The sequence below is a fragment of the Geosmithia morbida genome (genome assembly GCF_012550715.1).
Source record: "Geosmithia morbida isolate 1262 chromosome Unknown scaffold_18, whole genome shotgun sequence".
In the NCBI taxonomy this organism is placed as follows: domain Eukaryota; kingdom Fungi; phylum Ascomycota; class Sordariomycetes; order Hypocreales; family Bionectriaceae; genus Geosmithia; species Geosmithia morbida.
This window is the reverse complement of record NW_023336205.1, coordinates 172,136-194,698: the sequence shown is the minus strand read 5'-3', so window position 1 is coordinate 194,698 and position 22,563 is coordinate 172,136. Positions and strand designations below refer to the sequence as shown.

Genomic DNA, 22,563 nt, shown 5'->3' with positions numbered 1-22,563 from the left:
ATAGCTGGCATAGCGCTATTTACATCGACATGTAAGACCGGTATTCGGCTGATTGTTGTGATTTCCTTCGGCCAGTACCGTTTCATCTCCTCGTAACGACTGGATCAAGAAGGAAAGAAAGAAAAAAACATTTGTCTCGTGTCGACGTTCATTTCGATTGTATTTTTGATTTTTTTCTTTTTCTTTGGGCGTTGTAATGCAAGTGTACAAGTAGAATTTTGCATCAGTGCGCCATCTCATACATAGGCCGAGTTTCAGATGTCTTTTCTCTCTCTCTCGATTCCTTCTTTCTATACATGGTACGATCATACACGACAATCCTCTCTGCCACCCCTCCTCTTTAAAAGTACAAGAGTCGATGTTGTTGGGGGAAAAGCTGGTTCCCACTCTGTTGTTGCTATTTTTTTTTATATTTCCCCGCGGTACATCATCTCCGTTCGCATCTTGCGCTCCTCGTGAGCCTTGGCCTTGATAGGACCCCAGCGGGACTCACGGCGCTGCTGCTTGGCCCGCAGCCACTCGAGGTGGCCGGGGGGAGGGGGCGCTGCGATGCGCACGATGATGGTGGAACACTGAAACTTGCGGGCGAGGGCGTTGACGCTCCACGTGATGGGGTCCTCGTTGCGCAGGCGACGCATCTCCTCCATGTCCTTGGCCGTCAGGTTGTAGCGGGCCTGGCGACGGGGGTACCGCATGGCAGGCGGCAGCGTCTGCGAATCGTCGTTGCTCTCGGGCACCAGCGGCGGTGTGGTTCCGGCACGCATGCGGACGATGGCGGAACGGCGAGGGTCGTTGGGCGGCAGGAAGAGGAAGGGCGTATATAAGGGTGACGCCTCGGATGAAGGGGGGTTGTAGATGATGGAGTTGCCCGTCGGGGCGTCGGGGGTGCGGTCTGGCAGGAACGAGTCGTGCGGTGCCATCTTGAGCGATCGTTTCGTTCGTGCCGTGGTCTTGTGTCCGCGCACGGTCGTCAGAGGAGCCAAGGTCGATGATACCATCATAGTTGCCTGGCAGCGAGCACCGGCGAGGAGCCCAGTTGCTGGACGGAACAGTCTTTGCATGTCCATGATGGGGAGAAAACGCGTGTCTCTGAGGCGGGAGAAGAAATAATACAGGAGGAGCAAAGAACACAAGTTTGGAGGAGAAGGGACGGGAAAAATGGAGCGGATGAAATGATTAGGTCGATCGATATGCCGACATCACCTGAGAGGGTGAGAGGCCGCTCTTGCCGTTGGTCGTGATGCTGGACCGTGTCGTGTGCTTTGAGCTCCTGGCTTGCTTTTCCTTTCGAAGAAGTTTCTGAGCTGATGCGTGGGAATTGGGGGAGAGAAAGTGATTACCTAAGGCAGAAAGGGGAGTTTGGCTGAGTGGACCCCAAGTCCCCAATCGCCGTCATGTGCTTTCACATCACGTGGTGCAGCTCGCAGCTTCTAGATGAATAAGCAAGATGGGCTAGCAAAGGAAAACAAGAAAAATAAATGATGACGTCGTACCCGCGGCAACTCGAGAGCTTTGTTGACTACCTTGTTCGGAACATTGATTCGTAGGTCGTTGCGAGACGCAAAACCTGTGGCGGCGCTCAAAATAGCGGCGCGGAAATGACATGCTGGTGACGGTTCATGGGAACATGGAGCGGGGGTGTCGACCGGGTCACGGTCTAAATACATATACTCGTAGAGACTTATTAGAGATGGACGTTTACGGACAATGATGACAAGGTTGATATCGTTCGGTCGGCTGCCGTCACATTCTAGCTTGCTTTGCATGTGCATCATGTGAGTGAATGAACAGGGGGTTGGTGCTCGTTGCTTTGACATGCTTGGATGTTGTTACTTGTAGAGTATGCTTGCGAATATCAGCTGCTGGATTGGCGGATGGATGCTGTACCAAGTCTGTCTGGAGATGGAACGTGATGATCTGTTCGTCTATCTTTTTGTAACGGTGACACTGCTGTATGCTGCATACCCCCGCGATAACGTGCGGTGGTGGTACTACCTGTTGTGATTAATAACACGGAGTATTACAGCTCCTGTGCGGTAATGATACTATGAGTGCTCGCATAGAATAAAGCAAGTACAACCCCTCGGGTCAGAACAAGGAAGGCACGCGTAGATCAAGTGTTTGCCATCGAATCTCCTCTCCCCCCCCCCCCCCCCCCCCCCCCCTTTCTCCTCTTCTGCCTCCCTCCTCTATCTTTGCTCTACGAGTAGACGCACATTTCTTTCTGTATGATCTCTTGGTACTGCCATCGATCCCGCCCTTTGGTCAGTGCGAGTACGGATGCGCTACATCCCTTCCCTTCTCCGCAGAAGTGATAGGTATTATTAACTGTCCAGACCTGGCAGACAAAGAGCTTAGCCCACTTCCCCTCTTGGCGGGCCCCTCTTCTTCTTTTGACAGTCCAACGCTACGACGCTTCCCGCGCCATATTACTTGCTTTCTCTCTCTTTTACCCGAGCGCACACACCTTGTTGCGACGCACACGCGGCTGCCCTCTTCTTGTCCCCCATCCACTGTTTTGCCTTGCCACTTTGCTTTGATTTTCCTTCCTTTTTTATTTCTTTGATTGTCCCAATTAGCTGTACGGGCGCCGTCAAAAAAAAAAAAACTCATCTACTCGGGCAGGCAACCGAAGCTACCTACTACGAGTGCATGTATCACTGCCGGACTGGTAATTTTGCTCGTACACACGACCCAAGCACACACCCGCCCCCGCTGACTCGGTCAATATCGTAGTTGTTGGACTGTGTCAATATTTGGCCGGTCGGCGCTAACGAACGCCCCTGCTACGTCTTCTTTGGGTCCCGTGTCCCGTCCTCTATTTGATCCTGGTATGTTGTTTCTCGGGATATAGTCTGGTCGGCCTTTCCTCCTCTTCTTCCCACGTCATTCCTAGCCATCCTACAGAACTAGCGAGTTGTTCGCGGGCTAAACAACTGTCGCTGTCGCATCGTTTTCTGCATCTCTCGCGTGCATTATTTGCCATGGGCCCACCTGGCTTACCTCTCTCGTGTACTAAGAAGAAGCTGTATTAGTAGTTACCACGACGCGTTACCGCACGCCAACGCTTCCTCCAACATCCTGCAAGCTAAAATAATAGAGGGAACAGCCTGAGGTCACACTGTCTCACCCTTTACAGATCAGCGACAGGGTCACGAAGAAAGCGAGTAAAAACACGACACTTTTACTGCTTCTTGTTTTCGCCTCTGTGGGCCGTGTCGGGTTTTTTCTTCTTCCTTCTCCTCTCCATCACTCTTTTCCCATCTTACTCCCTATCCATCCCATCCATTCATCCGCACCCCGTATGCCAGCCATGACGAACTCTCGCAGCCAGGCACTTGAGGCCACTAGGCCGACGGACGTCCCTGCGATCACGACCAGCAAGCCAGATCAGGGCAAGAAGAAACGCAGCCTCTTTGGTCTCGTCAGGAAGAAGACGGACGACAAGTCGGCTGCTGAAATGCCAACCATCTCGGCAGCGGACACGCAACCGGCAGTTCGGCGGGAACCTTCACAGGTATCATCTACCACCCGGTCGGCTACCTCGCCTAATCGCACTGACTCCTTCCCCATTCCCCCCGCCTCACCTAACCGAGCCCTGTCGACATCACCGCGCATCTCGTCACCTGCACGCTCGCAAATATTTGAGCGCGATGTCCAGGACAACAACCCGGCCACCCAGCCCGCTTCCCCCGCGATTCCGACGCACATCCAAACCGAAGACCACATTCCACCCGTGCTGGGCGATGCGTCTGAGGCCATCACGAACAGCAAGTTGGACCCCGATGCCATCGAAATTGTCACGCAGAGGTTCCACCAGCCAGCGAGCGTCACAGTCAACGGCACGGGCACGGCTCCCTCGACCGTGGGCTCGCAGTACGATGACCAGCAGTCAGCTGCTGAGTGGGCCAAGGAGCTGTCGTCATTTGCTGCCAACCGTGAGTCAGCCGCGGCTCTCGACAGCGCCTCCAACTACGGGTCTCTCGACTCGGCCGACGTGCGCCGCCTGTCTTTCATCTCGTTTGCCGACGTGGTACAATCGGAGCAGGGCAGTAGCGGCATGGCCCCTCTGGGCTCTGCCTCGCGTGAAAGCATGCATTTAGCCGGTCTGACCTCGCTGCCTCCGTCGGGTCTCAACCGTTCACCGTCACCGATCCGGTCGCCCGTCTCGAGTCAGGGACCAGGCACCAGCCCGCCCACGAGCAACCCCGGCAGCATAAAGGGGCTGGACTTGAGCCCCCCGCGTAAGCCCGCCGGCAGCTCGGCGAGCGTCAGCCAGAGCCTGGGCGTCAGCACCTTGACGCAGTCAGGCGAGCTCAGCATCGAGACCATGAGCCAGGCCCTAAGGCGGACGGGCAGCCGGGATCTCAGCAATGTCAGGAGCATCCCCACCAGTCCCCTCGACGGACCTGGCTCACGGTAGAATGACTTGCTGAGCTGCATTGGCGACCCTCAGACAATGCTCATACGATCTTCCTTGCTATGTTTGGAAGTTTTACCTGTACTAGCTGTACGTGGTATTGCTCACGCATTTCTTTTCCTGTCTTGACCTTGCTTTTTCCTATCCAGCGCGGTGTCTCGCTCTTTCCTTTCGCGTCTCCTTCTCGCACACCCCCTCTTTTTTTTTTTTTTTTTTTCAAGAAGGAAAAAGAAAGATTCCCTTCCTCTCTTGACTGTTACTTATGGTCTTTTTTTTTTGTTTCTCTCGCTCTCGCCTACAAACATCATATCAGGCTTATCTTGTCGTTCACCTGGGTCGTTTCAGTCGTCTGTAAGCTGAGATGCGAGTGCGGGGGGAGTTGGTGTTTCAAGGCATTTATTTATTTCAAGGAGGGTTCACAGATGCTGTGATTTTAGTGGCCTTCATTTCGATTGTTTCCATTCGTTGCTCGGTAATCTTAGCTAGAGCCTAGGTACCGTCGAGGAACACGATTCTTTCTTTTACCTTATTTTCTTCTCTTCTTCCTTGCTTCTCATTATTCATGCACAAGGATGAAACACTGGACGGGGCTGTCTGTTGTTATTGCGAGCACGAGTACAGATTACAGATTACATATATGTATTCCCTTGCACACGAGTAATATCCGTGTGAGTAATATTGATGCATGTGAGCTGTACAGATTGTCGTGTTGTGAAAACAAGGCCAGCTCAGCTTTCCGTGTAATCTTGACCCTCGAATCGGCGATGGGAGGGTATAGAGGCCGTACGTACGACCGCCTATAATAACCGACCCTTGCTCATATGAGCTTGGCAAAGGCTTGAAGGCAGCGGGCCCAAGCTAAGTAGCTGAGTCTTGACTCGTTGTCGTTGCCAACCAGCACACTGGGCAGCCTGGCGGTCTTGCAAGCTTGAGGTCTTGACCACACCCTTGCTTGGCTCCCTCCATGAGCATGAATTGGTGATTTCGGTGCTTTGTACGAGTTGGATGCGTCTCCGTACGGTCACGGGTGTCCGGTACATGTATCGTACAGTGCAGTAGTAGTAGCCCTCTTCGACGTGAGCATCCAATTCCTACTGGCATCATCATCGTAAACTCACCAGTAATGATATGGTGAACGATTCTTGGTCTAGAAATTTGGGAGACTGGCTGAACTTGACCAGGGTTCTCTTCTTTCGTCTTGTTCTTTCCGACTAGGAATACAGATTATTACTACTATCAAGCTTTACATATTAATATATATATTTGCCTAGTAACGGACTCACGGAGTTTCTAAAACAACGCAGTGGATGATGAGTGGGGTATTTTACAATGTTTATGGCTCCCTTTTCTTTCTCTCTCTCTCTCTTTCTCCTCTCGTTTCTTTTCCTTCTTCTTTTGCTGCTAGGCTGTACATTGTACAGATTACATGTAGCCTATAAGCTCCAGCTGGTAGATGTACGGGTAGGTGTGTTCCCCCCCCCCCCTTATTTTTTCTTTTTCTTTTCTCCCTCGGATGTAGATGGATTTAAATGGTGCATGCATGCAGGCAATATCGAATCTCTTGGGAGATGAGATTGATGAGTGTCTATTCATAGGGTCTTCCGATGGATTTGTACATGGCGGAGTGCTGTCATTATCATTACTTTCTACGCTGTGATTGGTATTCATACTCTCTTCTCATTTCCTTGATACACCACACCATAAACTGGCAATAATACTACAGACGGTAATAATAAAAAGCACAGGTAGCACGAGTAGGAGAAAGGAGAAGCACTAGAGTTACATCCAACGGCAGACTAGTCCCGGCCGTTTAGTCTGGGCAAAAGCCGCTCAGCCGCACCTGGCGCGCCACCACGGAACCATGGATGGGGGAGTACCTTTGATGATGAGCAATCAGCCATCTGCTTACATCTCCTCCTTCCCTGCCCTTTTATTTCTCTCGATTCCAGGAGATGAGAGTTTATGAAGGACTACTTGGGTAATGTAGATTGTTGAGGGGAGTCGAGGGAGTCGAGAGGCGCTGACATTGCCAATGTTGCTACCTACCTACCCACCTGCGCATCTTCCCCCCCTCCCCCCTTCCCCCCCTAAAGACAATCAAACAAGCGATTGTGACTGTAAGGAACTTACTAGAGAGAGATGGAGAGGAAAAGTAGAAGATAGGGAAGACGAATGAGTAGATGAAACGAAAATTGGCAAAATAAAAATTGAGAATAAAATAAAAACAAAAAAAGAGTTTGAGCCGTCGTGTTGGCTTGTCGACGAGACGCTATCGACGGCATAGAATAGGAATCTAGACCACAGGATAGAGAAGCCATCGGAAATCTTGCAGATATAGATTGGCAGGTGACGAGACTCCGGGATTCAAGGAAACACACAGGGACCTTGTTTCTTTTCTGGTCTTTGTTGGTCCCTGCATGTAATACTCGTATGCTGACCAAGTATGTGAGATCAGGGGAGGAGGGGAGGAGGGGAAGGGGGGTTGTTGTTGTTGTTGTTGTTTCGAGACTAGGAGTACTAAACTACTACGTACAATGTATTATATATCGATGCATTACTACTTATTCCTAGTATAATAACACAATATCACTCATATAGTCGAGAACAAGAGCAAGGGGAACTCGAGAATAGCAAGAGCAAGAGAGAAACGAGATAAGGGGATGATTGCTTGAGTCAATTAGAAAGGAGGATAAAACAGGAAGATGAAGAGGGGAGGAATAAGAGTAAAGCCTCCTCCTCCTCCTCCTCCTCCTCCCTCCTCCTCCCGGGGTTAAGAGTCTCCCGTGATCCATGCACTATAGCGGGCCGCATCTACGCTCTAATACTTCAAAACTTGTCCCCCCCTCCCCTTCCTCCGGATCCTCCCCACATCTCGCTTTTTACGTAGCGCGATGAAGTCTCCCCCCAACTTGCCGACCTGCTTTCTTTCCGTTCCGCTTTCCGCCTTGTTGACGACTCCTGCTCTACCTGCTTGTGCGGGCGCCGAGCCACAGACCGAGCATTATCACGACTACAGACTACTCTTTGCCGGGACGGACCCGCTGCTGGCTACTGCCAGTCTGCCACTCCTCTCCAACCTCACCTTGTTCCTTTACCTCCAATTTGAATCTCCCTTCTCCGTCTCCATCTCTGTCTCTGTCCCACTTGTCTCTCCCCATTTCATCCTCATCCAGACTCTCCTCCTCCTCCCCCTCTCCCTTCAGGCAGGAGCGAACAGGAGCTCTTGTGCCTCCTTCCCGTTTAACCCCACTTTTATTTCCCATCGTCGTCGCTTCTCCTCCTCCCCTCATCCTTGTCATTCCCGTGACGTACACACACACAAATACATGCACAGAGACAATTTCTCCGGCTCTCTCTCCCCCCCTCTCTCTTTCTGATAAATCGGCATCAGACCTAGAAGAGAGGAGGAAACCTATTTCTTCTGAACGCATAATATCGTACACCCCCAGCTCTGTGCCTACACAAAATCGCCCCGCACACTACACCTTTCTCGAACAAGATCAGCGCCCGCCGGCCACTTTTTTTTTTCTTCCCTTTTACTCGTTCTTACTCTATCCCCTGTCCTTGTCTCATCCCTAGGGCATTTGCCAATATCCCCCCCCCCCCCCGTAGCTTTGCGCATAGAAAGAGGAACATGACATGGTATCTCAAGAACGCCTAACTCTATCTCGGATCAGATGCCAAGATGGATGCAAAGGAGTCCAGCAAGCCTCCGGACGGTGGCGGCGGAAGCAGGAGCACCGGCAGAAGTACCGGCAGGAACAACAACAACAACAACAACAACAACAACAACACCAACGGTCCTGAAAGTCGAATCCGCACAAAGAGCGACTCTTCCGGACAGCCTCCGCCCATGCCACCGCGACCTGTCAACAACGCCCTCAACAGACGTTCTACCGACGGCAGCGGCGGTCGCGCCTCCTCACAACGCCCCAGCGCCTCCAGCCTCGGCATGACCTATCGATCTTCGTCCGCTAATGGCCGCTCGAATGATAGCTCCGCGCCATCCGCCCACAGCTCCGTCCGCGCCGTCCCCTCGGATGACGATGACGGCAGCGCGGTAGCTGACAATGCCGCCAGTTCCAGCGCCGTTCTCGATCCCCTTTCCCCTCCCACCTCGCGCGACCGAACTGCCCCCCACGAATCCTCACCCAGGTCCGTTCCCGGTGGACCCTGTCGACGTCAGGGCGTCGTCTTCAACGACCCCGTCAGCGACGGCGGCGATCCAGCAACCATCTCGCCCAGTACCAGCATCCACAGCAGCACCGGCGGAGGCGCCAGCCACCGCGCCGGCAGTTCTAGCACCTTTCGACCCCGTACACGCACAATGGATACAGCCCTGCTCGGCGGCCAGCGGGTCGGCGTCACCGTCACTATTGAGCACCGGCAGCGCGTCGGCAGCATCAGCTCGTCAAACCCGGTCATTGTTCCCGGTGACGAAGCCCCCCGACCGGGCCACGAGTCAGTTGGTTTCCCCAGCATAGTCAGCTCTAGCAGTGTGAGCGCCGCTCCTGCCTCGACGTCATCGCCTTCCGCCGGCAAGAATGACAAGAAGTCTTCTGGCCGGAGACTGATCAAACGCCACTCGTCGCGTCCAACGTCGCCCCAGCCCACCGTGCCGCCGTCCATCGACTCGATGCCGTCCCTCATCCCCACCGAGAACCCGCGCAAGATCTCGCTCCTCATGCGTGTCCTATGCGGCAAGATGCGTGGCGAGATTGAGTACCAGGGCGGCCAAGGCGGACCCTGGCACAGTGGTGTGGCCTACATTGACGACGAGAGGGCCTGTCTCATGTTCGACTCGGGCCAGAACGGACCCTTTCACATCCCCCTCGTCACCGACCTCCGCGGATGCTGCGTCCTGCCCGTCGACTACCGGGACGCCGACAAGCGCTGTCTCGAAATCGCCTCGTCCAACCCCGTTGTCGAGTTCCTCATGTACCCGCTCGTTCACGACGAGTTCGACATGTGGCTGGCTGCCCTGCTATGCTGGCAGCAGCTACGCCCTTCGACCATCAAGACGATCTCTGGCGGTGGCGGCGGCGGCGGCGACGGCAAAGCAGGGAACAGTAATAGCAGCGGTGGTAGTGGCACCGGCGCTGGCACTGGGAATACCAGCCCAAGTCTGCCCATGCGTCCCGAGGTGACGCGGCGCGATGCCCCTGGCGGCAACGAAACCACCAGGCCGTCCAACATCATCAAGGTTGGCAAGCTAAAGGTGTGGGACAAGGGCCCTGCGTCGAATCCGAGGTCACTGGTGCGCCGGTCGTCGACGAGGGACGCGCGCTCGCCGCAAATGTCGTGGCGCCGCATCTCGTGCATCCTCCACGACAATGGCGAGTTCAAGATCATGGCCGAGAACGACGTCACTATACTCGCCGTGCTGGGCCTGTCGCACCTGTCGCGCTTCGCCATCCAGCAGCTCGACCACTCGGTCCTCGATGAGGAACACTGCATCGCTATATTCCCCATGTACTCGTCCACCTCGACCCACGTTAGCGTCTACAGGCCCGTCTTCCTCGCACTCGACAACCGCACCCATTTTGAGGTCTGGTTTGCCCTGCTCCGCGCCTTTGCCTTGCCAGACATGTACAAGATCAAGGGTCCCATCCCCGCCAACAGAGGGAGGAAGGGCTCGCAGGGATATGGCGACGACGACGATGACGACGAGATGCACGACATTGACGATGTTGAAAAGACCCAGGCGGGCGGTGAGGTGTTTCGTGTGGAAAAGACCATCCTCGTCAGGGTCACCGAGGCAAAGATCAGGAGCCGGCCGGCGGGGATGGAGTTGCCCACACTCGCACCTAGCGACAGCAAGAACAGCTCCAAGGCAGCAGCGTCCGATTCGGATGCCATCCAGGGAAACTACCTCGCCGAGGTCATCCTGGACGGAGAAGTGCGCGCGCGAACCACGGTCCGCCCCGCCACGAGCAACCCCTTTTGGCGAGAGGATTGCGAATTCATCGATCTGCCCAGCACCATGCCGGATCTCTCGGTTGTTTTGAAACAGGTGGACGACGCCGGGCCCGACGCAGCTAGCCAGTCCTCCCACCCATCCTCTTCCAAGGCACCCCACCAGCGAGGACTTACCGAGGTGGTCTGGGGCTCGGTGGAGCTCCCGCTTGCCCAGACCCGGGGAGGCCTGCGCGAGATGGAGGACTGGATGCAGGTTCTTGACGACACCGGGGAGCCCATCGGTTCCATGCTGGTCAAGGTGGTGCACGAAGACCACATTGTCCTCCTGGAGAAGGAGTACCGCGAGCTCGGGGAGCTGCTGCACAATTTCAACTCGGGCCTCACGTCTCTGGTGGCCACGGCACTTCCCACGCACCTCCGCCGTCTGGCCGAGCTATTTCTCAACATCTTCCAGGTGTCTGGGTCGGCGGGCGAGTGGCTGATGGCACTGGTGGAGGAGGAGATCGACGGCATGGGCAACCACTCGGCGATGCGCAAGCTGCGCTTCGACAGCAGGCTCAAGTCCAACGACTCGGCCGAGTCCGTTGGCGACAGGGGCAACCTGCTGCGCGACATGGGCAGGTCGCTCGCCGGAGAGGCTAACCTGCTCTTTCGGGGCAACACGCTGCTCACCCAGGCGCTGGAGCTGCACATGCGCCGTCTGGGTAGGGATTTCCTCATCGAGACGCTCAAAGACAAGCTGTTTGAGATCAACGAGGCCAACCCAGACTGCGAGGTGGACCCTAGCAAGATGGCCAGCACGCAGTCGCATCCGCATCCGCATCACGGGCACGGACACGGACATGCGCAGGGCGGCGGTGCCGGTGGTAGCAACAGCGACGGCGGCGACATCGAACAGCACTGGACGCGTCTCATTGACCTGACGACCGAGGTGTGGGAATGCATAGCGGTGTCTGCATCCCGCATGCACGCTGAGCTCCGGGGCATCCTAAAGTACGTGCGAGCCGTGGCCGAGGACCGCTACGGCGACTTCCTTCGCTCTGTATCGTACACGTCGGTGTCGGGCTTCCTGTTCCTGCGCTTCATATGCCCTGCCATCCTGTCGCCCAAGCTGTTTGGCCTGCTGCGCGACCACCCTCAACCTAGGGCCCAGCGTACATTTACGCTCATCGCCAAGGCGCTGCAGAAGCTATCCAACCTGTCTATGTTTGGCAAACGCGAGGAATGGATGGAGCCGATGAACCGGTTTCTGAGTGCCCAGCGTCCGCGGTTCAGGGACTACATCGACGCCGTCTGCGACGTCACACCCTCGGAGCGCGAGATGCGCACCTTCCACGCCAGCTACCGCACACCCATGACCATACTCAGCAGACTGAGCCCCACGGCGCGCGAAGGCTTCCCCAGTCTACCTTTCCTCGTCGACCAGGCACGCAACTATGCAGGTCTGGTCAAGCTGTGGGCCGACGTCAACTCTGATTCTACCACCATTACTCCTCCCACCACCGCTACCACTACTGCCACTACACCTACCACCACCGACACGAGCACAATTAGCAGCACGCAATCTGAGTCTGAACAGCAGCAGCAGCATCAGAAGCAGCAGCAGCAGCAACAGAAGCAACAGCAACAGCAGCAGCAGCAGCAAAAGCAACAGCAGCAGCAGCAGCATCAGAAGCAACAGCAACAGCAAAAGCAACNCAGCAGCAGCAGCAGCATCAGAAGCAACAGCAACAGCAAAAGCAACAGCAAAAGCATCAGGAACAGGAACAGCAACAGCAGCAACAAATCAAAGTCGGTACAACAGCAGGCAAAATATCCATGGAAGGCGACCTCCTCACCTTTCATGAGCTGTGCATAGCCCTCCAGTCCCGGGCAGATGCCTGCCTCGCGACCAACGAGCGCCACCGTCTTTCCGAGGCGCGACGCGACGCCAACTCGTCCTCGCCGGACGACCTGGCCGACATACTCGACCAGGCGTCCCTCGTCGAGTCTCTCAGCTACGCACAGTCGTCTTCGACGTGGTACGATTCGAGTCACCACCGGTTCTCGACGTCGGAGCTATTGCCGCGGCTACTACAGGGCACCGTGACCACGACCATTGTCGGCGGACCCGCGGCCAAGAGCAGCGGCGGGAGTGTCAGGAACGGGGCTAGCAAGAGAAGCAGGGCTATCCTGAATGGGATTATGAGGCGTGGTAACGATTCCAAGGAAAAGAAATGATTGTCAGCGTTGACAGGGCATTCTTATCGGATGCTAGGAACGATGCGGACAGACAGGGTCATTGCTACGAGGTCATGACCGCTATGAGGATTCTACTACCAACCGTTACTGTCATAGGCGACCGACATGCAGAACCATGATATTATCCGTCACGGCATTACAAGGTACAGGGGCCAAATATCAATAGAGATAGATACAAACGGAGCAAGAAACATGGGGAAAGGAATGAGGGGGGGGCATGGGGAACAGGTGTTTGCTTATATGATACCAGATGGATAGATGACCAAAAAAGACTTATATATTGAATTACAGTTTTTTTACAACTTGCCTTTTTTTTTGGGGGGGGGGGGGGGGGGCCGTATTGCACATGTATTTACTTCATTACGTCTTGGCCTACAATGATGAAGCACGGGTACACAGAATGACAAGCATGACTCAATTACGACCTCTTAATGATTAAAAGTACATTTACCATGTTTTTTTTTCTTCATTTTATACTCGTTTACTTATTAATTACACAGTAATTGACATGTCTCTAGCTCGAATAAGACCTTTTCTCCTTCTCCCTCCCCTCGTCGCCCCTGAACGTTTAGGAGAAGAACTTCTTGTAGGCAGCCTTCTCCTTTGCAGCACGAGCAGCGACCTTTGCCTTGAGTGCTTTGCGGGCGTTGATGACGGCGGGGTCTTCGGGGACGAGCTTGGCAGCGGCGTCGAAGTCGGCAAGGGCGGCGTCGAGGTCCTTGAGGTGCTCGGCCGCTACGCCGCGACGGTAGAGGGCCTTTGCGCGCTCGGGGCCAGAGCGGCCGGGGACCTCGAGGGCGTTTGTGGCGAAGCGCACGACGTCTTCCCAAGCAGACTGCTTGGTGGCGACGAGGGAGGAGTTGCTGTTGAGGCCGTAGCGGAGGGCGGCGGCCTGTTCCGCCGCGGCGGAGTCGTCAGCGCCGATGTCGGGCTCCTCGTTGAGGTAGCGCAGGCCCTTCTGGTACTTTGCCAGGGCGGTGTCGAGGTCGGCGGCCTTGAGGGCGCGGGTGCCGTAGTCCTTGCAGGCGGAGGCGATGGCCAGGATCTTGGGGGCGGTGAGCTCGTCGGGCGGGCAGTCCTCGGGGAAGTCCTCGTAGGGGTCGCCCATGGCGTCGGGCTGGCGGACGTCGGCGGTCAGGGCGTCCTCGCCGGTGAGCTGGCCGCAGTCGGCGATGACGACATCGCGCACCGGGCGATCGCCGCCGGACGTCGGCGCGTTCTCGACCTGGCGCACGACCGACCGGCCGTTGAGCACGCGGCCGAAGACGACGTGCTTGCCGTCCAGGTGCGGGGTCGGCACCGTCGTGATGAAGAACTGGCTGCCGTTGGTGTTGGGCCCCGCGTTGGCCATGCTCAGCAGGAACGGCTGCTCGTGCTTGTACGGGAAGGCCTCGTCGTCGAACTTGGACCCGTAGATGGACTCGCCGCCGGTGCCGTCCCCGGCCGTGAAGTCGCCGCCCTGGATCATGAACTGCTTGATGACCCGGTGGAAGACGGAGCCCTTGTAGTGCAGCGGCTTCCCCGACTTGCCCGTGCCCTTCTCACCCGTGCACAGGCTCCGGAAGTTCTCGGCCGTCTTGGGTACCGCGTCCGCGTACAGCTCCATCGTTATTCGCCCGAGGGGCTTGCCGCCCATGGTCAGGTCGAAGAAGACCCGGGGGTTCGTCTTGTCGTCGCTCATGATGTCTGCTGCGTATGGGTGTGTATGTGTGTGTGCGTGTGTGTATGTGTGTGTGTATGTGTGTGTGTATGTGTGTGCGTGCGTGTGAATGTGTGTGCGTGCGTGTGTATGTGTGTACGTGCGTGTGTGGTAGTGGGGTGAGGGTGAGGGGTTGAGAGAGAGAGAGGTAGGAGGGGAAGAAGAGAGCAGTTGAGGTTTTGTATTCTATTATGTTTCCCCTTGAAGAGATTCCCTTGATTATGAGGCGCGTGAGATATTTAATGTGAGTGGGAAAAAAAAATAGGGAGAAAAAGTGAAAATGACTGGACCTCGTGAGGAAGGGCTGATATTGTGATGTTGGTCTGTTCTTTTTTTTTCTCTCTCTTCCTTCTCTCACATTCTTCTTGTTAGCGGGGCAGAGAGAGTGGGAGAGAAACCGAGAGAAGGAAGATGGAAATGGTATCATTATCATCGGCGCGGGGTACGTACAGCGAACTACTTCTAAGTGTGGGGTGGGCTGAAGACGATGAGAGCGTCGGCAACCTCGTCGTATTCAGATGTTGACGGTGAATAAGCGGTAGGGATGAGCAGGATATCCAGAGGAGAGAAGAGAGGGGGATGGAGAGAGAGATTACATGACTGATGATGATGATATTGATTTGCCCATCAGGAAACCATCAGGAAACGTTGAACCCCATCAAAAGACTGGCAGTGTAAATGGTTCGTGGCCTTTGTACTGGATGTCGTCATGCCGCTTGATATCCGCAACAGTTGCTGCTATCGTATTACTGGACGGTCACTGTTCTGAGGGAATACAGTCCCTGTACCGGACACCTTACAGCGTCTAATATGTAACCTGTACAGGTATCAGCTGCTGCTCAGTCATGTTACAGCCGTCATTATTACTCCGTACAGGGGTCATCGCCGCGGTCGTTATAGCGGCCTCATGGTGGAGCATCACCATGGAAATTTCTAGCTGCCTCTCTCTCCTCTCTCCTGCCTCAAGTCAAGATTCAAGGAGTCTCGAGGTCGTCTCACATCGTTCAGGAAGAATGCCTTGCTGGTTCCCGATAGATCTGGCTGGCTGGCTTGATCAGGCTTGCCCCGGATTCACCAAGCTTCTGTTCCGTGTCTGTTCCCCTGTGATGCCGTGTGACAGACAGTCCACCGGCTCAGAACAGTCGCTTGTCGTGGCGCCGCAGCGGCCCCGCCGTGCATCCCCGATTCACTCACACTCGATACAAGTCGGGCATCCATGCCATATGTCTCTGCATATTACCGATGGATGCGGATGCGGTGGCAGACGTGCGCAGCAAATTCTCGTAGCGTATGTGTTGTATGTACATGTAGTAATGATCAGTCACGAAACGAATGGTCGTCCGTCTTGTCTATCCTGTCAGAAGCTCTCTCGTCTGCTTGGCTCTCTCGCCTGCTTGGCTCTCGCCTGCCTGCTTGTCTGGTCGGTCGCTGCTCATTCGGCCAGCGTTCCACCCGCCTGCAGCTCCAACGTCACCTGAGGGATGATATTGCAATGTCAGCGTACCACTCCGCAAATACACCATGGCAGAGCATGTCCTCTACCAGACGCCGGGATGTCATCATCTTACCGGGCCGTCGTTAACCAGGGCAACCTCCATCATGGCCTGGAACCGGCCATCAGCCACGTGCGAGGCATCGTATTCCTCCTTGACGGCAGCGACAAAGTACTCGTAAAGCCGCTTAGCCTCCTCCGGACTGGCCGCGCCGTGGAAATCAGGCTTCGTGCCCTTCTTCGTCCTAGCCAGCAGCGTGAACTGGGAGACTGCATATCCATGTAGTACGTCAGCAAACTTGCGCCGTCGAGAGGACAGGACGCAGTCTCTTCCCTGGCAGGGAGTAGTAGCACACATACCGCAGAGAACCTCGCCGCCGATATCCTTGACACTCTTCTTCCACTATAGAAAAAAAAATCATTAGAAAAAAAGATTTTAGGGGAAAAAGGAAGAAGAAGAAGAAGGAGAGGAGTCGTGTCAGCAAGGTATAGGCTAGAGACGAAGATGCTCGACACAGCTGCACATCATCACTCTGCTTACCCTGCCTCCTGATTCGTCGTCCCAGAGCTTCATCTTAGTCACTTTGCCAGCAATCGTCTTCATCTCCTTCTCCGTGTCCCCGGGCGCCACGGCCGCAAAGACGAGGATGCCCTTTCCGATGGACGAGACGACCTCCTTGTCCACCGTCACGGAGGCTGAGAGAACACGCTGAATGATGGCTGCGCGCGTCTTCTCATCAGTAAGGCATTGTGTGAGGTTGAGTCCGTGACGACGTGTGAATGTCCTTACCCTTCATTGTCGACTATGTCCGACACACCGCCTGCGTCTTGGGGGGAAGGTCAAGTGAACAAGAGAAAAGAGAGAGGACAGGAACGGAGACAAGAAAGAGATCAAGGACAAGGCATTGACAAGAATAAGAGACAGGAAACGCAAGATGGCAATGTCCAATAGTTAGCGTCCGGGAAGATGAATGACTAATGAGCAGGTCTATAGGGTAAGGCAGGCAGGCAGGCAAGGTGAGGCAGGAGCGACGACAATGGGATGGATGATGCTCTTGCTCTTGAATAGGCCCAGCGTCATGTGAGCTCTTTGAGACTAATAAAGACTACTTCGTACCATCGACCTTCACTTCTCCGCAACTTTGACTTGATGCTTGTTAACCTCGTACATTATCACTCTATTGAAAGAATGGATATGCCTTCAACAATGATAAAAAATTTCTTCTTCTTTTAATCCTCAAACCCCCCCCCCCCCCCCTTTGGTCTCCAAACTGTCTCTGTTTTGCCAACCCGCTACCAGACAACGTCAGGCCAGCTAGCAGCAGCTGGCCAATCAGACAGGCCACTATCTTAGAATCCTGATCCACAGCGCCAACACAACTTCTTCTAGTGACTACGACTACCAGATTGCGTCTTCTCTCAACACCTTTGTTCAAACAAACAGCTACCCTGCCACAGAGTGTCCCACGCTCGAGATACCACCCTCATACCTGTCCTTCCAGATCCCTGAATCCTCCAGGCGCGACCAGTGCGACGCGCGACGAACCAACTCGATCGACCTCTCGATTTTAACGAGGTCGCGACGACGAGACAGCCCACGACAACCACGGCCACGACGGCGGCAGCGACGCACCCCCCTCCCTCCCCCCGCTCGAATAACACCGACAAAAGAGAGACGTTCGACGATCCGCCCGGACGCCGCTACATGCAGACATCATGGCGGCAAGAAAACTGCAACAGGAGGTCGACAAGTGCTTCAAGAAGGTGGCCGAAGGCGTCGCCGAGTTCGAGGCCATATACGACAAGATTGAGCAGTCCAACAACCCGGCCCAGAAGGAGAAGCAAGAAGACAATCTCAAGCGTGAAATCAAGAAGCTCCAGCGTCTACGAGATCAGATCAAGTCATGGGCCGCCAGCAATGACATCAAAGACAAGGCTCCCTTGCTAGACCATCGGCGGTTGATTGAAACGGTGCGTCCCGACTCCCTCGGGACGGAACGTCGGCGGAAGATGCAGAAGGGGAAGAAGTAGAGGCGAAGACGGATGAGAGACGCTGACAGGATACCGTGTGCATAGCAAATGGAAAAGTTCAAGGCGGTGGAGAAGGCGATGAAGACCAAGGCCTACTCCAAAGAGGGTCTCTCGGCCGCGGCCAGGCTAGACCCCAAGGAGCAGGCCAAGGTAGAATGCGGCGAGTTCCTGAGCACTTCGGTCGACGAGCTAGAGCAGCAGATCGAGGCGCTCGAGGCCGAGAGCGAATCGCTATCAGCAACGATGAAGAAGGGCAAAGCGGGAGCTGCCAAGGCCGAGCGCATCGCCGAGATCGAACGGATCATCGAGCGGCACAAGTGGCATCAAGGCAAGCTGGAGCTGATCCGACGAACGCTCGAGAATGGAGGCGTCGAAACCGAGCAGGTCATGGAGCTAGAGGAGAGCATCAAGTTCTACCTCTCCGACGGCATGACGGACGGCAACGCCGACGACGAGGGCATGTACGACGAACTGGATCTCGAGGACGACGAGGGTGTCTTTGGCCTGAACGTAGACAACGAGAGGTCGTCGCAGGATGCTCAGTCGACGCCGGACGACGCCCCGCCCGAGCCGGAACCGCTCAAGGTGGCGGCCAAGAAGACAGCGAAGGAGCCGGACGCGCCGACGGCACGCAAGACGACGACGCACGCGAGCACCAAGTCACCCCTTCCGGCGCTGGCGACGCTGCACACCCCCCTGGCGACAATCAGCGGTACTAACGGCAGCGCGCCGGCCATGAAGCCTGCGCAGGTGCCCGCGAGGCCGGCAGGAGAGGGGCTCAAGTACGCGTCCGCGGCGGCGGCGGCGGCGGCGGCGGCGTCGAGCGACAAGTCTGGCATGGGCATCGCACCCCTGCCCCCGCCGCCGGGAGCGACGCCGGTACTATCTGCGGCGTCGCTGCATTCCAAGACGAGCGCGGCCAACTCGCCTGCGAGCACGTCGGCGCAGCTGGCCAACGTCACACCAGCTCCGCCGTTGGCCGAGGTCGAGGGCGGACCGTCGCGGCCCAGGAGGTCTAGAACAGCGGCAGGCAAACAAGCAGCAGCTGCTCAGGAAGCTGATGCTGGAAAGCGTGAGTTCCCCCCCCCCCTCTTTCTCACCTCTTCCTGTCTTCTTCTTTCTCTCTTTCTTTCTTTTCTTGTCCTCGCTCTCTCTCTTCTTCGTTGCTCGGTCCCCCCTTTCCTCTCCGGTAGGTCCCGAGACGGTGGCTGACAGGTGGCGTCGCCATGTACAGCTTCGACGCCGCAACCCAACGGCACGACGACCAACGGTATCAAGCGAATCGAGGAGGTACCAGAGGAGGAGAGCGTGTATCACCTGCCTCCTTCGCTGCAGGACCTCGTGGAGTCTTTTGAGGCGACGAAGCGACGACGTGCGCACCCGGCATCGCAGTCAACGCTGCAGATGATGGCATCCAGCCGGGCCAACTACCCGGACGGGGCGGACGCCGAGTGCCCGCGCACGTACAGGCCCGAGGTGGCCTTCCCGGGGGCGGCGGCGGCCGGGTACCCACGCGAGCCGCTGGCGATATTCGACGACCCGCGGCTGTACTCGCGCATCGACACGGACACGCTCTTCTACGTCTTCTACTACAAGCAGGGGACTCCTCACCAGTACTTGGCGGCCAAGGCGCTCAAGGACCAGAGCTGGCGCTTTCACAAGCAGTACCAGACCTGGTTCCAGAGACACGAGGAGCCCAAGAGCATAACGGACGAGTTTGAGCAGGGGACTTACCGTTTCTTCGACTACGAGAGCACCTGGTATGTAACAAGTCTTAGTCTTGGCACACCGGGGTTCCCTGGTATGGTGCAACGACAAATGCTGACTGATGGGGTGCCTAGGATGAACCGTCGTAAGGCCGAGTTCAGGTTCGTGTACAAGTTCTTAGAAGATGACGTATAATGACGTATAAGATGCTCTCCGTATCTCGGGGGTATTATTTTTTTTTTTTTTTTTTTTTTTTTTTTTTTTTTCAAAAATTTCTTCTTATTTCTCGCTTCAACTGTCAGGTTACACGGGAAATGCTTCATCATCTTTCAAGGTGGGAAAGCGGGTCGGAAAGGACGGACAAATGGGGCTCCTATTTCTTTTTTCTCTTTTTTTACTCTCCCCCCTCCCCCCCCCCCTTTTGTTCCCCATCATTTTACAAAGGATGGGACGACCGACTGATCGGCGCCGAAGAGAAGAGGAGGGGGGCGGGAGGAAATCCACGTAAAAATAAAAATAAAAACACACATACACAAGCACACACACAAAGCAAAACTAGAAAAGTTATTGAAGGGTTTCAATCAAACCCCGTGGGGGGAGGCAATCATCCGCCCCTCCCCCTGGTACGTCATATTAGCTAGTGACTTATGCCTCTCACCAACTTTACGTGACAGGGGTGTGACTGCGTGTGTGTGTCGTGTTCATCGCCATATGTGTCACATGGCGATGAGGCTGATGATGGAGAGAGAGAGAGAGAGAGAGAAGGGGGGGAGGGGTCATCCTCTCGCTTTGGGATCCCGGAAAGGGGAAGCAGGGAAGCAGGGAAGCAGGGAAGCAGGGAAGCAGGGAGCAGGGATGCAGATGGGAAGTTCTGAAACGGGAGGGAGTGAAGATGAATATCCAAGCTCCGATGACGGAGTTTGGAGGGGGGGAGTGGGGAGGGGGGGAGATGTGAAGAGATAGGTCATATGGTATATTTTAGCTGATGGACTCTCATGGATCCTGGGGCGTTGATGATTCAAGGATTCGGGACAAGATATGAAGGGTAAAAGGGAGAGTCGAGGGAGTAGAGAGAGAGAGAGAGAGAGAGAGTAGAGAGAGTAGAGATAGGGAGAGAGGGAGAAGGAGAATGAGGTGTGGGTGGTATGCGTGGCTCGGTATAAGGAATGGGATGTGAGATGTGATTGGTACAGATTACTAGATTACTAGGTAGGATGATGATGATGATATCGGCTCTCCCTTGAGCCGATGATAACCGGTGGAGTGTGGAGGAGGAGGCATTGGAAGGAGATATGGCGAGGCAGACACGAGGAGGGTAGTTACGTCTTGATTGGAAAGACATGGGGAGAAAAACATCGAGAAGAGAGAAGGGGAGCATAGTCTTATCATGAGGGGGGGGAGGGTGGAAGAGAGATGGTGAAGATGAAGAGATGATATGACTAGTTGAAATGGATAAGTGATGCCCAAGTATACATGTACAGAGAGAGATAGAGGGAGAGGGAGAGAAACAAGAGAGAGATGGAGAGATAGAGATGGAGAGATAGATATTAGTACATGCTGGAAAAAGCCTAGGTCACATGTTACACGTTATTATAATAAGTATTACTCGGCAATACTCTTTGTGATATTCTGTCGGATAGAGAGGGACAGCGCAATCAATTCCGCTGGACGATCTCGTTCTTTATTGTACGTGTTGACTGTCAACTCCTCGGAGTGGCGCAGGTCACACACAAGTCTTGTGTGTTCCGTCGTCGTCTCGTACTCGGTAGAGAAAAAGTGGACTGCGCCACAAATTCAATTTTTTTTTTAACATTGTAATATGTTGTGTTTTTTTTTTTTTTTAAAAAAAAAAAAAAGATATCATGGAACTGTTGTGGCTGTGGCTGTGTCTCGAGGGAATGCGATGCTGCTTGTATCTTGAATACACAATGTATATCATCATCTGCATTATGCATTATCGGGGGAAGGGGGGTGGTGGGGGGTTGGTTCATGATGTTCTGATTAAATTGGTCATGAATTGATGACATCCTTCTCTTCACGTTCTTGTTTGTTTTTTCGTTCTTGCTTCCTTATATTTCCTTTTCCCCCTTATTCTTTATCATCATCATCGTGATAGGCTCATAGTCATGGCGTCTGTCATGGCGTCTGTCATGATTTGTTTTTCCATCATCATCATAGGTCAATGTCATGGGAGACCATCTATGTATTGGTCATCTATCTGTGTACGGATTCGTCTATCCATCACGATTCTCTGTTTCTCTTGGTAACTTCTCGTTTTCTTATTATCACCTGCATCATCATCATAGGTCGATAGTTGCATCCCGCAAGTCGGTCATCCTCTGGGAACGACGCCCGACTAGACTCTCTCTGGACTGATACGCAGCAGATGACATGGCCCACCCGCTTCTCTGATAATCTACCATGCCGAGGTCGTAATATTCCTCCGTGATACGTTCCTGTGTACGAGTCCTGATCCGCATGCTTGCCCTGCCAGAACAGTCCCCATATGGCCCCTCCTCCTCCCCCTGGGTGGCAAAAGAAAGAAGGAAAAAAAGAAAGGAAAGGAAGCGAAGAGGGAGGTGATCACCTGTCGATGCATACTCTTCTCTTCATCGCCCATCTGGGCTTCCTCCCCGGCTCCTCATCCTTCCGTTGGCCAATACAGGGTTGGGTGGCAACGTGCGGGAGAGGGGAGAGGAACATGCTGAATCTGTCGTAGTCGTAGCTGTACACGATGTGCTCGGTAAGAGAGGAAGTAAGGGACGGCATGTACAGCATCAATCGAAACCCATGTTCACCGGGCGTAGATCATGTTTTGTTTTCCCCCTCTACTCCTATAGTCTCATCTCACTGGACTTGCCCCATACATCGTACGGAGTATACACGCATCCACACGTGTATATATTACCGCGTACAGGTCGATGCGCCATTCACACCTCCGACGATATATACACACACACCTATGTACATATAGGGACCTATCCACTTTCTGCCGCGCATCCACGTATTCGAGTGTACATACGAGTCGCTAGGTATCGGGGGCTCCACAGGGCT

General features: G+C 54.7%; 6 protein-coding genes across 6 annotated transcripts; 3 read left to right on the top strand and 3 right to left on the bottom strand.

Annotated features, from left to right (window-relative positions):
- Window positions 1-407: 407 nt before the first annotated feature.
- Window positions 408-1,067, bottom strand: GMORB2_3429 (Neugrin; the record flags this gene model as incomplete). The annotated part of the gene is made up of 1 exon (XM_035465405.1): window positions 408-1,067. One exon carries the CDS (start codon window positions 1,065-1,067, stop codon window positions 408-410), a length of 660 nt encoding a protein of 219 aa, XP_035318670.1.
- A 2,246-nt stretch (window positions 1,068-3,313) lies between these two features.
- On the top strand, window positions 3,314-4,423 carry GMORB2_3428 (uncharacterized protein; the record flags this gene model as incomplete). The annotated part of the gene is made up of 1 exon (XM_035465404.1): window positions 3,314-4,423. One exon carries the CDS (start codon window positions 3,314-3,316, stop codon window positions 4,421-4,423), a length of 1,110 nt encoding a protein of 369 aa, XP_035318669.1.
- Window positions 4,424-8,105: 3,682 nt separating this feature from the next.
- Window positions 8,106-12,559, top strand: GMORB2_3427 (RasGAP; the record flags this gene model as incomplete). Its single annotated transcript, XM_035465403.1, has 2 exons — window positions 8,106-11,756; window positions 12,239-12,559. The coding sequence occupies 2 exons, from the start codon at window positions 8,106-8,108 to the stop codon at window positions 12,557-12,559; spliced, it is 3,972 nt and encodes a 1,323-aa protein (XP_035318668.1).
- A 589-nt stretch (window positions 12,560-13,148) lies between these two features.
- GMORB2_3426 (peptidyl-prolyl isomerase D) lies at window positions 13,149-14,186 on the bottom strand (the record flags this gene model as incomplete). Its single annotated transcript, XM_035465402.1, has 1 exon — window positions 13,149-14,186. One exon carries the CDS (start codon window positions 14,184-14,186, stop codon window positions 13,149-13,151), a length of 1,038 nt encoding a protein of 345 aa, XP_035318667.1.
- A 1,525-nt stretch (window positions 14,187-15,711) lies between these two features.
- GMORB2_3425 (D-aminoacyl-tRNA deacylase) lies at window positions 15,712-16,501 on the bottom strand (the record flags this gene model as incomplete). The annotated part of the gene is made up of 3 exons (XM_035465401.1): window positions 15,712-15,753; window positions 15,848-16,033; window positions 16,313-16,501. Coding segments are annotated over 3 exons (417 nt in total), but the record flags the coding sequence as incomplete, so codon positions are not given.
- A 986-nt stretch (window positions 16,502-17,487) lies between these two features.
- Window positions 17,488-19,704, top strand: GMORB2_3424 (CCR4-NOT transcription complex subunit 3; the record flags this gene model as incomplete). Its single annotated transcript, XM_035465400.1, has 4 exons — window positions 17,488-17,742; window positions 17,848-18,874; window positions 19,037-19,562; window positions 19,644-19,704. The coding sequence occupies 4 exons, from the start codon at window positions 17,488-17,490 to the stop codon at window positions 19,702-19,704; spliced, it is 1,869 nt and encodes a 622-aa protein (XP_035318665.1).
- Window positions 19,705-22,563: the final 2,859 nt, after the last annotated feature.